Source organism: Rhopilema esculentum, chromosome 19 (assembly GCF_057945365.1).
Source record: "Rhopilema esculentum isolate cy_ngs chromosome 19, ASM5794536v1, whole genome shotgun sequence".
Classification (NCBI taxonomy): Eukaryota; Metazoa; Cnidaria; class Scyphozoa; order Rhizostomeae; family Rhizostomatidae; genus Rhopilema; species Rhopilema esculentum.
Genome location: NC_142833.1, coordinates 285840 through 300529, shown reverse-complemented (window position 1 = coordinate 300529; position 14690 = coordinate 285840). Strand labels below are relative to the sequence as shown.

The following is a 14690-nucleotide window of genomic DNA, read 5'->3' as shown; positions in this document are numbered from 1 at the left end:
TGTTAGCTATCACAATTTGTGGCTTGCACCGAGAACCTGTTGTTGGTATCATAATTAATTGCTTGCTCCTAGAATCTGTTGTCACCAAATAGAAATAGTCTTCTGTTTTCAAAATATGTTGTTAGCAATCAGATTCTGTTGTTTAGAAGACAAGAAGACTGAAGACAGTGCCCCCAGGCTTTGCTAGGGGCTTCTTCAGGGGAAGTAAGTGGCTCATTTGTGTTTAATTGTTACGATCACAGTGTGCTTTTCCCATAACCTCTTTGTGACTATGACCTTCAACAATTTGGCTTGGAATTGATACAGTCAAATTTTAAGGAGAATGTTATGTGAGATAGACAAGAACTGAAAAGCTCAGAATCCTTTCAGAAATAAAAAACTTACCCACCCCCTCGAATGCCAAGCTTGCAAATGCAGACTATGCAAAAAAATTGGTAAATTGTATTTTTCTAATTTTTTCTTTTCTTATAGTTTATTGTATGTATGTGATGTTTCTATCAGACTCATTTCTCGTTATCGCTTTTGCTAAAGATTATGACTAATCAACAAGTAGAAGATCTTAAGCCCCTTAATGTTAATGAAAGGAGTGTTTTAAAAATAACTTGGTAAAATAAAAAATTATATTATTTGGAAGTAATTCAGCCAGTAGGAATGTTATATTTTGACACAAGCTCATCAACAACAGCATTGACTACTCTGTCGGAAACAAGGCAATTTAATATTGAGTCAGTATTGATAGAAATTGTTTGATGCTGCTCCTGCTCATCTGAATTTGTCGCATTTGTTATGATGCTTTGTAGGGCGTGCTTGACATATCCAACATTTATAACATGAGGGTGTGCCACCTTAAGAATAAGAGAAATGTGCTTTATGAAAAAGTTAAAGATTGTCATTTATACATGAAACCAAAATAAAATAAAAGTTATTTTTCCGTATTTGCTCTAATGACCCTCTGATAAACGCCATCCTCTATTGAACGCCGCACCTTCAGCCAACAATTTGTAAAAAAAACACCACCCTCTAATAAACGCCACCCTCTATTGAACACCGCATCTTGAAAAGCGGCGTTCATCTGAAGACACACCAAACGAGAAGCAACGAACGGTTTATACGCTTACTATTCGAAAGCCATGAAAGTTGTAATATAGTAGAGACGAGGACTCTTACGAAGAAAGTGTATTGACATTCTTTGACATTTCCATATCGTGTACACATCCTTCGTGAACTTGAAAACTTTTTCACAAAATCTTTATTACGTGTTTTGGGGGGAAAGAAAACATTGTTTACTTTAATTTTTTTTCATCTTTTTTCATCGCATTTTTATTGTCATTTTTCATTTGAAAAACTTTTCATTTTGTAGTAAACACCGCCCTCTGATACACACCACCCTCTATTAAACGCCAGATTCAAAAGCTGGATTTTGTAATAAACGCCGCTGCGTAATTTAGAGGAAATACGGTAGTTTATCTTGATCAAACTAATAATTGAACAGCTTTTGAAGATTCTAGATCATCACCCTATTTTCACTCTAAACAGTTTTGATAAATTTTCTTTCAAGAAACCTTTGATGATGTTCTTTAAAATATGATTGTCAACCTTACCTCATTTGGATTCAGCCATGATATCTGTGAACAGTTCTGTGACTCTTTCATTGAAGTAACCTAAAAGCAGATATGAGAGATATTAGAGAGTAATTAAGCCCATTTAAAAGCCTAAAGGTGACACAGTTTTTACGTTACTGAAATAAAATGCTTGATTGATTATTAAGCATGTAGGGAAAACCAGGGAATGTTATCAACATGCCGCTTGTCACATTATTGATTCTATGATTTTAAAAAATATACTCACAATGAGTCTGACAAGAGCTTCTTTCAGTCTGTCAAAGTGGTCACTTTCCTTGAAAAATACAGCAGCAAGAATTATTAAAGGAAGCTTGTCAAAGTAGATTTCTTGTATAGCAACAGAATTGGAGAAAAATAAACAAAATATATCTTGGTAAAACATTACCTTTTCTATCCAAGTATTCACACTAACACTTGGCTCAATATTTTCTACAAAGTGCCACCAGTGCTTGGGTACACAAAGAACATCACCAGCCTCTAAAATTGCCTGAAAATTATAAATACATTTTGAATACAATTTACACCTATTTAAATATTTAGCCAGACCTTTCAAGTCTCACATATTTTGCATGAGTCTCTGGGCAGAAACAATAGAACAAATAAAAGAAACTAAAGAAGTAGTTATGTAGAACAATAGACCTCACAAATTCAAGAATAGATGGTTGACAGTGATGTGTTTGCTGCAATGAAATATCATGAAAATATAGGCTATAAATAAAAGGATTTGAAGTAGAAAGCAAACAGATGTGAAAGACATATGTGCCTGCATTGGGATGGGCTTAAGGGTCCATCAAGCAAAAAAGCAAAAAAAACAAATTGAAAAAATTGCTTAGTCTCACATGGGCATTGGTGGTTCAGGCATCCTTGGTGAAAAATTTTTTGAAGATAGCATGTTTGTGTATTTAGCACGATTTATTCTTTATAACAAGTTTGACATGATCCTACAACTTCCATAGTACTTTCTAACAATATGCAAGTTCTTAATGTGGTTTATTTCCTATTGAAACAAACGTTATATGTTTATGTTACCTCCATGTACACACTGTTAAGAAAATGCAATCTTCATTGCATAGAGGCAGGCATCTTTTTTTTTTTTTATATCCAGATAAAATGTTACAATACAAGTTACATTCTACTTTACTTGCTAATTACTCTACGATACTACAGGTACGATACCATGGAGAGCAATGGACAATGCCAACCCCATGGCCATTACATGCAACTAGAGAAACAAATACGAACACTACACGTACACTTAATCAATGTTACAAAAAAAGAAAAGAAGTATATATATATAGAAGATTACAGGTACAAGATAATACGTTTTGAAAAACTGAAAATAGCAAATAAGTGGGTGAGACACAAGATTAAGGGATATTTGATGAAACTGATTTTATGATCATTCAAAGCGTTCCATTCTTGAAATATACAGGATAGTAGATTCCAAAATGAATTTATTTACTTCAAATGGCAATTTTTTGTCGCCGTACAAAAGAATCTGTAAAAGGATAGGATTAGGAACGTTGGTAAATTCAAAAGAGTGCAGTACTGGAATGACACAAGCGAGGAGGTCATGTCTTTGTTCTTCAAAAGAATGGCATGACAATATGAAGTGCTCCGTATCCTCAAGACCATCATTGATCCGACACATCGGGTTGATTGTGTCACTAAAATTATGACTGAATTTGTGGAAATTTGGTTTCTGTTAGACAACCAGGCATCTGTCAGAGCCTTTGAAATATAATACTCTTCATTTCATCAACGATTGTAGTAGTATGACCAAAGATAGCAGTGACTTAATGCACAGTTCATAGCTTGCAACCATCCAACAAAATTCTTAAAAAAGCCACCAGCATAAATTAGAAACTAACTGACCTTATACCCTGTTGCATCTTTAAATTCAGGATGTTTTACAAAATCTGGACTTTTTATGTTGACTTCACTAAAAACACTAGATTCTTCATATGGTATTCTTGTTGGGTACACTTTGAGAGTGTCTTTTGGAGGAAACAAAGTCCATGATTTTTTGCCAGAAAGCTGTGCAACCAGGTTCAAGCCATATGTATCTTTATGTAGTGGTGTGAATGCCTTGTAGCTACCTATCCAGATTGAAGAATCTCTGCCATCTCTACCTTCAAAGCCAAATGTTCCCCAGTCAATGTCCCTATAAGTTTCAGGACTTTCTTCCATTAAGTCTTTCATATATTTGTAATCAATGTAGATAGAGAAATTCTCCCTATAAAAATATCAGACAGGTATACAGGTAACGATCATGCTCAAAAATTAAAATGCTTTAGCATATTTAATCAATGCTTGGATTTCAAGTTATCAAAGACAAGAACAAATTTGATAAAAAAGGTACAAAAAGGATAAACCTATATTTATCCCAATCATCCCCTATATTTTGGGATTGGGAACACCACAGTTTTAAGTTGCAATTCCATTCTATAATGCCCTGTGAGCAAAGCGATCAAAAAATGTTTGAGGCTTTGTTCCTTACATAAACTTAAAATACATTTGAAAATATTTCTTGCAGTAATTTTCTTCCAGTGGTTTCAAACATTTTATCATTCTTTGCATACTTTTGTGACGTTTTACTAATCCCATTCTTAAAAGTGAATTCATTATTAACATCTCAACAGTATTGAATTTTGAAAAACTTTATGATAGCTTCAATTACGAACACAAATGTAACTTTTATAGGCTGGAATCCTTGTACTACCTTACTCTATATTTTATTATTATTATTATTATCATTATATATCATTATAAATATTACTTTACAAGGACCCCTAAACAGCAAGGCCCAGTAGCTGTCCCAAACCCACAGCTACAAGAAACATCATGCAACTTGTACACTATTACTTTTACTCCTTTTCGGTAATAATTTAGGAAAGATTTGAAATAACATGTATGAAGATGATAGTGTATTTTCATCTGAATAATATCAAATTGAAATTGCTATATTTTAGAAACACTTGAACATGAAGTAAAACAGCTAATTACTCAATTCTGTCTTTTATCTGTGTCTGATAACCAGGAAATAGGACCAAATTGTCAAAAAAAACTTTCCATCCCATCTTGAACAGAAGGATTTTTCGAGCAGTTTCTTAAAACATGTTCAGTACGTTTTTTTATTTTATATTTTTATCATTTAGGGTTACTTTTCTCAAAGACATTTTCTAATAGATGTGTAAATCAATTGTATCTAGACCTATGAATTCATATATAAATTATTGCAGCTTTCAACATTCTGTTTTTACGCTGAACAGTGCCATCGTTACAAAATTCATATTGAGAGGGGGGGTGCCCATTGCATTTCTTCCCATTCAGTACACTGTTATGGAAGAAAAATATAGTACAATTTGCAATTACTGGGGTGGCTCCAACGCCCCCCAGTTGCAACTACCTGACAAGTAAAAAAGTACAGAACATATTCTAGATTTAATGTCAAAGCATCACCTGTATTCCCTCTCATTGCATAAATGCTAACCTTTATCCCTCTCATTAATAGAGTCAAAGGTTTTGATCTAGAATTTTTAGTTAAGCATTATATTCATTTACAATACATTAGACTCCAGTTATAGTCACCCCAAATATTGCTTGAAAAGCAGTGAAAGTGTCACTGTAAACAGAAAAAAATGAATAGTTTTGCATGTTTGGAGTCATAAAGTGGAGTTGATTGTAACCAGTTATTAGCAGTGGTGTAGTGCTATCAAAATAAAAAGGGGAGAACTTGCACAAAATGTTGCCAAAAATAGCAAAAGTAGAAGTTTGCCAACTTTTGGCATTAACAAGGGGGCTCAGCCCCCCTGAGCCTCCTAGCTCTACACCCCCTGATTATTAGCCAGTATCACTTTCTCACAACAATGCTTATTTTGCAATTGTCGACAGCCCAAGATTCTTATTTCCATTTTCCTACCAATAAATTCTCTACGCCTCATAGTACGGCTTTTTAAGAAAAGGTGGGATTCATACCCCACATCCCTCTACACCTACACAACATGCCGATATTGTGTGTATACCTAGGAAATTGTCTCAGTGATGCACATTTGCCATAATCCCCTCTTAGCCAATGTATGAAATCAGCGAATGTTCCCTCGATATATACACATTCAGTTTCCATGACTGGTTTTTTTGTATCACTGCCATCAACTGTGTGAATCGGACAAACTTTGAAGGTTGTTGGCAAGTCTCCGAAGTTCCTACAGAAGTACCCCACAGTCCACTGGCTTGCCTTCCAGTGATCAATCATGCCTTTGAATACGAAAGGCTTTTGTGATTCGTATATCAACTTGATCGCTGCAGATGGCTCCTGTTTACCAACAATTTCCACCCTTTGATGTCCACCTTCGTTCCCTGCCATGTTTGTGGAGGCAATCCGTGGGGAAGCCCTGTGAGTAACGAAAACACAGGGAATTTGGTAGAAAAAAACAGCACCTAACCTCAAATTTTATTTTACATTCCAACTTGTTCGACCATGGATATTTCAAATCCAAGATGGGCCAAAAAGAATATCACCGAAAGTCACTTGTTTTTTAAGACGTCATCAAAATTGAAAAAAATTCTTTAAAAGTCAGCCAAGGACTTGACCTCGACTTTCCTTGAATTTTCCGCTAAATTAACTGTGCAGATTTCAAATCCAAAATGGAATGAACCATAGTTTGAGCCCAAGGAGTGTAGTTGAAAAATTTTTGACAGGGAGGCTCGGCTTATTTTTTGGGTCTCAAATTTTAAATTTTCTTATTTTTTTGGGTTTGAGAAATAATCTGTTATTTTTTTGGGGTAGTCAATTTTGATTTATTTTTTTGGGTTGAAAATTTTGTAAAAAGTTATTTTTTAGGTGTATAAGAAAACAAACAGTAATATTCTTTTCTGAATCCAGTTTTTAGGAAAACACTGACTTGAGAAGTAAAGTAAGTGGTGTACAGTATATGGGTAGCACTTGCACGCCGTTTAGGCTTAGGTTTAATAACTACAAGGCGTGCAATCGTAAGTTTATCGGGGGCTCTTCGGGTATACCTCAGGCTGATTTTTTCCGGCATTTTGCAGGGAAGGATCATCATGGGTTTCTCGAAGATATTAAAGTAACTATTATAGATAGACTTAATGGGAATGGTAGGATACGTGAAAGTTTCTGGCAGTATAAGTTAGAAACTTTCGCGCCCCGGGGACTTAATATTAGGTTAGTTGAAACATAGTTTTATTTTTATTTCCAATCTCTTGGATTATTTTCTTCTTTTCACAGCTATTTATTATTTCCACATAATATTATTTTATAATCTTCATGGTAGGGACAGATAGCATTCACCCTTTCTCGTTTTTGTGCATTCCTGGGTAGTTAACCATCTGCCTTCACGCTTCTCTTTTGTTCTTTTATCTATTGTATTTATTCCGCTTTTCTCACCTTCAGCTGGGCCTAGAAAGTTTACTTGTGTCGTATAATTAGCCATTATTGTCCTTGCTTGTAAAATGTGCTCTTTTGTCCTATTGTTTTGTATTCCTTATTTTACGCTCCAAATGTAAGTGAAGGTTATTCTGAAGAAGCATATTGCGAAACGTTAATTAGTATCCTTAATGTAAGACAATGTAAGACTTAATGTATTAGTATCAGAATATCTAGGTCACCACCTCAATCCACTGGTTAGCCTCGGTAGGTCTTACATTAAATACTAATCATTTCTTGTCTAAGTTAGGTGAAATAGGTAGGATACCAGAGGGGGCTATACTGTGCACAGTTGATGTTGTGGGACTCTATCCTAGCATTCCACATGGGGAGGGTCTGGAAGCCATCAGGGAAGCGCTGGATAGAAGGGAAAACCCAAACGTGGCTACTGATACCCTAGTAGGATTGGCATCTCTGGTTCTCGAAAGCAACTACTTTGAATTTAATGATAGGTTTTATAGACAGAAGTTAGGCACCGCTATAGGAACTAAGTTCGCTCCAGCTTATGCAAACCTCTTTATGACTGGGTTGGAAGAAAGATTGTTTTGTAAACCTACTGATACACATCAGTATTTACATAAGAAGTCTTGTCACCCATGGCATACCAAGAAGGCGATACCCTAAAGTCAGGCTTTAAGGTTACGTAGGATTTGTTCGGACGATCGCCAGTTACGGGATAGGTTAAGGGATTTGGCTGGATGGTTAAAGGCAAGGAGGTACGAGGAATCACTTATTACAGAACAGATAGATAAGGCACGTAGGCAGGATAGGGTTACACTACTGGATAAGGCTAATGGGAAACATGAACACAGTGGGAATGGGCGGGTTCCGTTTGTTACCACATACCATCCAGCCTTGAATAATTTGGGCAAGGTGGCCGGGAGACTTCATTCTATGCTTACAGTATCAGAAGAGCATAGGAAGGTGTTTCCTCAGCCACCTTTGATATCATTTAAGAGGTGTCAGAATCTTAAAGAGATACTAGTTAGGGCTAAACTTCATAGTGAGGGGGCAGGGGTTTCGCATAACAAGGGTTGTACTCCGTGTGGCAAGTCTCGGTGTCAAGTGTGTAATGTTATGTGTGACATTGATACTTTTACCTCCCATATAACTGATAAGGAATATAAGATACATTTTTCGTTTAATTGTGATTCGTCCAATGTTGTGTATCTTATGGAATGTAAAGTATGTGGTGTACAGTATGTGGGTAGCACTTGCACGCCGTTTAGGCTTAGGTTTAATAACTACAAGGCGTGCAATCGTAAGTTTATGGGGGGCTCTTCGGGTGTACCTCAGGCTGATTTTTTCCGGCATTTTGCAGGGAAGGATCATCATGGGTTTCTCGAAGATATTAAAGTAACTATTATAGATAGACTTAATGGGAATGGTAGGATACGTGAAACTTTCTGGCAGTATAAGTTAGAAACTTTCGCGCCCCGGGGCCTTAATATTAGGTTAGTTGACACATAGTTTTATTTCTATTTCCTATCTTTTTGTTTATTTTCTCCTTGTTACTTCTGTTGACTTTTTCCACGTTTTCTATCTACTTTCTTTCTTTCCTTTGCATTTTATATTTATTATTTTTATCTACCTAGTTTCTTATTTTTTGGGACAGACAGCATTTACCGTTTCTTTTTCTTGGACTTTTCTGCATGCTATACCATCTGCTATGGCACTTGTTCTGTTGTTCTTTTATCTATTGTATTTATCCATCTTTTCTCACCTCCGGCTGGGCTTAGAAACTATCATTATGTTGTTAAATTAGCTATTATTGTTCTTGCTTGTAAAATGTGTTACCTTTTGTTCTTTTGTTTCGTATTCCTTATTTTACGCTCCAGATGTATGTGTTAGTTATTCTGAAGAAGCTTATAGCGAAACGTCAACCAAGTTGTTTTTTATTGAGTATCTATTTATATTTTTAAAGAACTTTAAAGTTAGGAGCTGTTGAATATATATATAAGAACCTTTCCAAATTTCAGCCTCTTGGGGGTTCTTGATTATGGGGTTTTCAAGGTTAAATTTCAGCCTCAATTTTATTATAAAAACAGATTATTTTATTTGAGTTTCTACTGTACTCCTCAGAACTAAAATGCTAGGTGCTTAAAGGTAGGTGCTTAAAGGTAGGTGCTTAAAGGTAGGTGCTTAAAGGTAGGTGCTTAAAGGTAGGTGCTTAAAGGTAGGTGCTTAAATAGAGCAACTAAATTACTCGTATCACCATGACAATGCTTGTGTGAGAGAAATAATACAGACATTCTGAACTTTTGGCGACTGCGACCTGGTCAGAAATAATAATTTCCTTAAAACTGCATTGAACCTACCTACCTTGGAAATGAACAGTGATTCATAATTAAACTACAAAACCTCCATATAATGCATTCTTGCCTAAATATTGGCGGATTGGATTGAAACAGAACTCACAATGTAATTCAGAGTTCAATTTTTGTTCCTTGATGTTCCTTGAAGTCTTAGTGTTTAGTTTATGGCTATCTGGTATTGTCATTTTCGAGCGTAATGAATTTCTATTTTAAAGTAATCACATTAATAGGAACGATGTTTTTTCACTTGAAATATTCAATTACGACTAGAAATAACAGGAATGCTGCATATTTTTTGTATTTTCTATTCTGTTAAAAAATATCAGCAGTGAAAAAGGATCAAATAACATTCAGTTGCTTACAGAGCTTTTGTTACATTTTAATTTTAGTACAACCATGAAATTAGTAAACGAATAAATGAAAAAAGTGGAATTACCCCCACCCTAGACGAACGCAAATAGCAATGCAAGACTTATTTTTTGGGTTTTCTATTGATATACAGTTGCACTATTTGCTATGTGTTCTTGAGAATAAATGGAATACCGAAATAAAATTCAATTAACAGGAAAGTCCAATGCACAAAAGTCAATCCCTGCATTTCAAATCTTTAGCAAATGGGTACTTAGCATTAATAATATATAAATTTCATAACATAAATGATACAAATCTACAATTAAACGATTATACTGAAAACTCGTTAATATCGCCTTCTTCTTGAACTGAGTTACATGCTGAATTACATGCTGATTTACATAGAGTACGTACTCAAATATGTTCAGCCAGACGCCATTTGCAGGAGATTCTACTAACATTTATAAACTTAGCTTCTGCTATCTGCATTGTCAGGTCGCCATCCTTGCACAAACCGCATCATTTTCTTTCTTTCGAAGTTCGTGAGTTGTAAGTCTTTGTAGTCATCATCTTCTAATGATACCAACAGATCACCATTTATTTGGTTTTTGACAAAAACCTCCTTGAGATGTCCAAGGTTCAAAACGAGCAAACAAGAGCAAACTTCAGCCGAGCTCATTTTTGATAAATCATACGGGATCTGAAATGATGTAGCACTTGTTTGCCTTTTATTTGTATTTTCTTCAATGACTACAGCTGACAGTATTTTGGTATTTTCTGGAGCTGTCTTATCTTGATTGATGACAACTGAAGCAGCTGGTGATTTTGGTGGCGGTTTTGGGGGGACGTCCTTTTTCACAAATGGTTTAGGCAATGTTGGCTTTATACGGGTTTTTTTTTCTTCTGTTGATGTTGCACTTCCTAAAGATGGTGGTCTTGTAAGTGATTGAATGACACTGTTATTTGGATCTGCTTTTTTCTTCTGTGTCATTGTACTCTTGTCTGCGTCATTTTTGCTTACCGACTTTAAATAACCACTTTCATCATACAATGCTTTATTTGGATCACCAGAGACTTCCAATTTGCCAATTTTATTCCCAATATCAACGAGTGGTTTTGGAAGATCGTCCCCAGTCTGGTCTAAAGATGTAAATCTGACAAGTTTGACCGGCTGGCCATCATGACACATATCGCTTGTGCGACCCTGAAGATCATAATACCCATTCACATTGTCATCTTTGCTTTCAGAAAGGTGTTCAAAGTACTTTCCTCCTTTTCTGAAATCAGTGACATTAATATCTGTCACTTCATACGGAAGCGTCAGAGTCTTTTTTTTATCTGTTCCAACTGACTTCCCTGATGACTTTGCTGTATCGTTATAGACATAAATAGTTTCACAGTGTGTGTCATCGCTATCATATTCATCACTTTCCCCTTCCATGTCAATGAATTGTCCCTCTCCAGCAGAACGCAAGCAGTACTCGTACCCTCTAACTTCACCAGACCTTCGGTAAATATCCCGTTCATATCTCTTGATGGTCAGTTCCTCAATGCGTTTGTAGTTGTTATAACCTTGACAGAGTCCAGTATACTCGGGATCATTTGTCAATGCACCTTTTGCAACTTTCACTGTTACATCAATGTCTTTCGGGATCGTGAAGATAACTCTGACACTTTCATGTCCGCATGATGCCACAATTAGTTCTTCATCATAGAAAGAATTGAATTGGATAACACCAAATTTTGCAAGTTTATTTTGAGTGTCAAATGATTCAACCTTGCATATTGATTCTTCCGCAAAGCTAGCAAATATTGGTAGCTTATGGTTATTCACAATTTCCCCTAAAAGATGCTGTTCCTTTTCCAGCAATGACCTGAAGCCTGGGCTGCACCCATAGGGCAATTTGAATTCCTCACCTTTTGAATTTTTGAACACCATATATTTCTCCTGGCTTGGTCTTGAGAATAACTGGTGATCTGCTGGTCTTACCACTTCAAGTACTTCTCCAGGATCAACAGTAAGATCTTCAATGTTGTCACCATTTAATCCTGTCAAAAAGAAGTGCGTTAAATAAAATTACCACCAACAAAAGTATATTTCTCTGACTGGAAATAGAAAGTTAATTATTTTTGGCTTTTGACTCAAGATTGTTTTGCTCTTTTGAATTATCTAGCTAACCCCAGTGAGAGAGATTGGCAAAAATTTTAGTTACTCTGTGAAGCAAACAATTTACTTCTGTTGTCAACAGACCTGTCAAGTTTAAGTTTTGAAAATGAGTGAGTTTTGAGAAAAGCAGGGGGCAATATCGGTGTTGAGGCGGTAAAATGGGGGTAGCCTAATATTTGTTGCTAATCCCCCCCTCCTGACCCTAGTGGCTGGTGCTGCAACTGGCACGGGGATGGTTGAACAGTTATGGAATTTCAAGGCACACACGAAAGAAAATTTTCAATTTTCAAACACAAAATAGTTATAAGTTTATATGTTCAAGAACCTAACAGAGTGACCCTAATAGTACAGTACTAAAGCCAAAATGTACAGCCAAATTAGTAGATTAGAATGACTTTAAATTAGAATTGCTTCATTATTTCTGATATGTTTATCCAGTGTCACTTTTTTGTAAATGATTTTTGTTATGGCTAGAGTTTGAAAAACAAAATGAAAAATTTGAAGACACCAAAAAATTTTAATAGAATGCGTGAGAGTTCTCCATTGATGCGTGTGAGCATGAGGGTCGAAATGTGTGTGTCTCACGCAAAATGTGTGAGACTTGGAAGGTCTGTGTCAAGTAAAACAACCCAACAAATAAACAAATCATTCCATCACACCAGCCAACCTTGTGACTTTGTTGAGAACTCAATCCCTGCAATTATTTCCTTAATACATTCTATGTTCACTGGCTTTGTTCTTCCATGCCCTCTTTTCAAGTACACCCGTAGCAATTTCAATATTCTCTTATACCTTGAATCTTACAACTTGACTGTCTAGGGTTTCTTCATTTTTCTCAGCATTTTTCTCCAACTCATCTAGCACTGCAATGGTGTTATCATTTTGTATGGGATCGATACAAGAAATGGAGGCCATGTAAATTCTAGAACATCAATTTTTGTTAATTTTGAAAAAAGCACCTTACAAGACTGCAATGTTTCAAGCAAGCTTTTGACTATTATATTCTTTTCTTATGTATTTTCAAAGTTCGTTGTCATTCTTTGATACATGTCGGTGTCGACAAATGCCTTAAATAATGGCACTGAAATGATGCCAAATGATTTACTTTTCCACTACATTCTCTTTGCACAAAGGATATAAATGAATATACTCATTAAGGTACAAAAGTAACCATTTCGACTTTCCCACCAATTTCCTATCAATTTTTTTCGACTTTAATACCATGAATATGCCCCTTTCTGTGAAAATGAATGGAAAATGAAGGGGAGCAATTGTACCTTCACCTTTAGTTTAGGACAACAATCCACAGCTCTTCTCAGGTTCAGTATCCCTTGCCTCAACAGCCAGTCCTAATTTTTGCCTTATAACTTGCATTGAATCTTATGTTCCGAGTTAGAACATTGATTAAGAAGTTGAATCATTATCATTTAATCAAAATCTATAAATTTCCTTATTTTAGTATTTTTTGTTTTGATGTAGTATTTATCCAGGTTGGAAAACTATGATTTTGCTAATGCGTCACTGTGACCAACAGCACGTCAGCTGGGATCTGCATGAAAGCATTTGAGCTGCGAGCAACGATGCCCATTATATACATAACTATAGTATAATATACATGACTTCATCAACATTTGGGTCACAAGAGGTCAGAGGGGCAAGTACAAGAAGTCCAGTGTACTACAAGCATATGCAAGTTTTCCAGCCTGGGTATTTTGAAATATATTTAATGGCACATGTATGGAGTGAAATTTTAAAATGAAATGAATTAGACTGTACTTGGTATCACACACAAGCAGTTCCGTGTAAAATTTGTTCTCCTTTATTTCAATTAGTGAAATGACAAAGTTTTAACTTCTGAGCTATTCATAATTTTTGTATGAATCTGTTTTGCTATAAATAGCTCCAGTGATCTATATGATCAAAATATTTGTTCTACCTGCTACAAAAAGGCAAACAAAATGCTTTTGGAAAATGTACATAAAGGTTGTGGCATCATCTGCCCCAGAGAGGTCACATAACTATAATGTAGAAGTAGAAGTAGAAATAATCTGGGACACGACACTGGAGACTGTCATTACATTCATCACGACCATCATTACTATAAATACTTGCCTTTAGGGTTGAAGTAGCCTCTAGTGACCTCAACAAATTTAGGGACAGGTTTTGCGTGTGCCAGATCGTTGACTGTTTCATAAACGACTCTAAAATTTTCTGGACGGAGAATCACTTTAGTTGTAGTGTTCAAAGGCACATGAACCTCCTTGCCATACTGATCGAGACCAGCCAGTTTCCTAACAGTCTTGACACAATGAATCTTCAGAATCTGTCCTGAACTTAAACTGCTGTCTTCTTCCTGTGAATAATATCCATCTTCGATCCTAACAATCTGTGGCAAAATGTACTGCTTAACCAATTTGGAGAGACCCAGGGGTGTCTCGCTCCACTCCAAAACCGAAAATGCCTTTTCCTCTTTCTCAGTATAATGCGTTAGCTCCTTGTCTTCAAAAGGAATCAATCTATCCTGCCTCCACGACTTCATGTTGAAGCCGATTCGCTGAAAAGGAAACCAGGAAGTTCTTTTGGCTTCCTACACCATTTTTCTGCGCTCAAGTTGTTGTTGTTGCTGGCCCGCGACAAGAGGAGTGGCAGCCACCCATAGAGATGGTGCTTCTAGTGAGTATCAACAGGCCCGTAGACTCTGGAGGGCAAGGGGCAATGACCTCTGGAGGGGGAATAATTTGCGAAAATTATGTTTGAAGATCGTATAAGCGCAGCTTGATCTGACAGTA

General features: G+C 36.0%; 2 protein-coding genes across 3 annotated transcripts; both read right to left on the bottom strand.

Annotated features, from left to right (window-relative positions):
- Positions 1-461: 461 nt before the first annotated feature.
- Positions 462-6143, bottom strand: LOC135688067 (HSPB1-associated protein 1). 2 transcript variants are annotated; one of them, XM_065204773.2, is made up of 6 exons: positions 5648-6143; positions 3498-3786; positions 2008-2109; positions 1849-1896; positions 1602-1661; positions 462-845 (listed from the first exon to the last, which is right to left on the bottom strand). In XM_065204773.2, exons 1-6 carry the CDS (start codon positions 5986-5988, stop codon positions 639-641), a joined length of 1047 nt encoding a protein of 348 aa, XP_065060845.1. In that variant the 5' UTR covers positions 5989-6143; the 3' UTR covers positions 462-638. The 2 variants fall into 2 exon arrangements, with proteins under 2 accessions (XP_065060845.1, XP_065060844.1); XM_065204772.2 differs by having other exon boundaries at positions 467-845; positions 3498-3858; positions 5648-6099.
- A 3829-nt stretch (positions 6144-9972) lies between these two features.
- LOC135688443 (uncharacterized) lies at positions 9973-14470 on the bottom strand. The gene is made up of 2 exons (XM_089114032.1): positions 14014-14470; positions 9973-11783 (listed from the first exon to the last, which is right to left on the bottom strand). The coding sequence occupies exons 1-2, from the start codon at positions 14438-14440 to the stop codon at positions 10204-10206; spliced, it is 2007 nt and encodes a 668-aa protein (XP_088970158.1). The 5' UTR covers positions 14441-14470; the 3' UTR covers positions 9973-10203.
- Positions 14471-14690: the final 220 nt, after the last annotated feature.

What these genes read in the sequence shown, in the direction of transcription:
- LOC135688067 (XM_065204772.2), bottom strand. Translation starts at nt 5,988, where the DNA reads ATGGCAGGGAACGAAGGTGGACATCAAAGGGTGGAAATTGTTGGTAAA. An exon ending in AAGCTCTTGTCAGACTCATT is followed by an intron (nt 1,662 to 1,848) that starts GTGAGTATATTT and finishes ATCTGCTTTTAG; the next exon opens with GTTACTTCAATGAAAGAGTC. An exon ending in CATGGCTGAATCCAAATGAG is followed by an intron (nt 846 to 1,601) that starts GTAAGGTTGACA and finishes CTTATTCTTAAG; the next exon opens with GTGGCACACCCTCATGTTAT.
- LOC135688443 (XM_089114032.1), bottom strand. Translation starts at nt 14,440, where the DNA reads ATGAAGTCGTGGAGGCAGGATAGATTGATTCCTTTTGAAGACAAGGAG. An exon ending in AGGCTACTTCAACCCTAAAG is followed by an intron (nt 11,784 to 14,013) that starts GCAAGTATTTAT and finishes TCTTTTTGACAG; the next exon opens with GATTAAATGGTGACAACATT.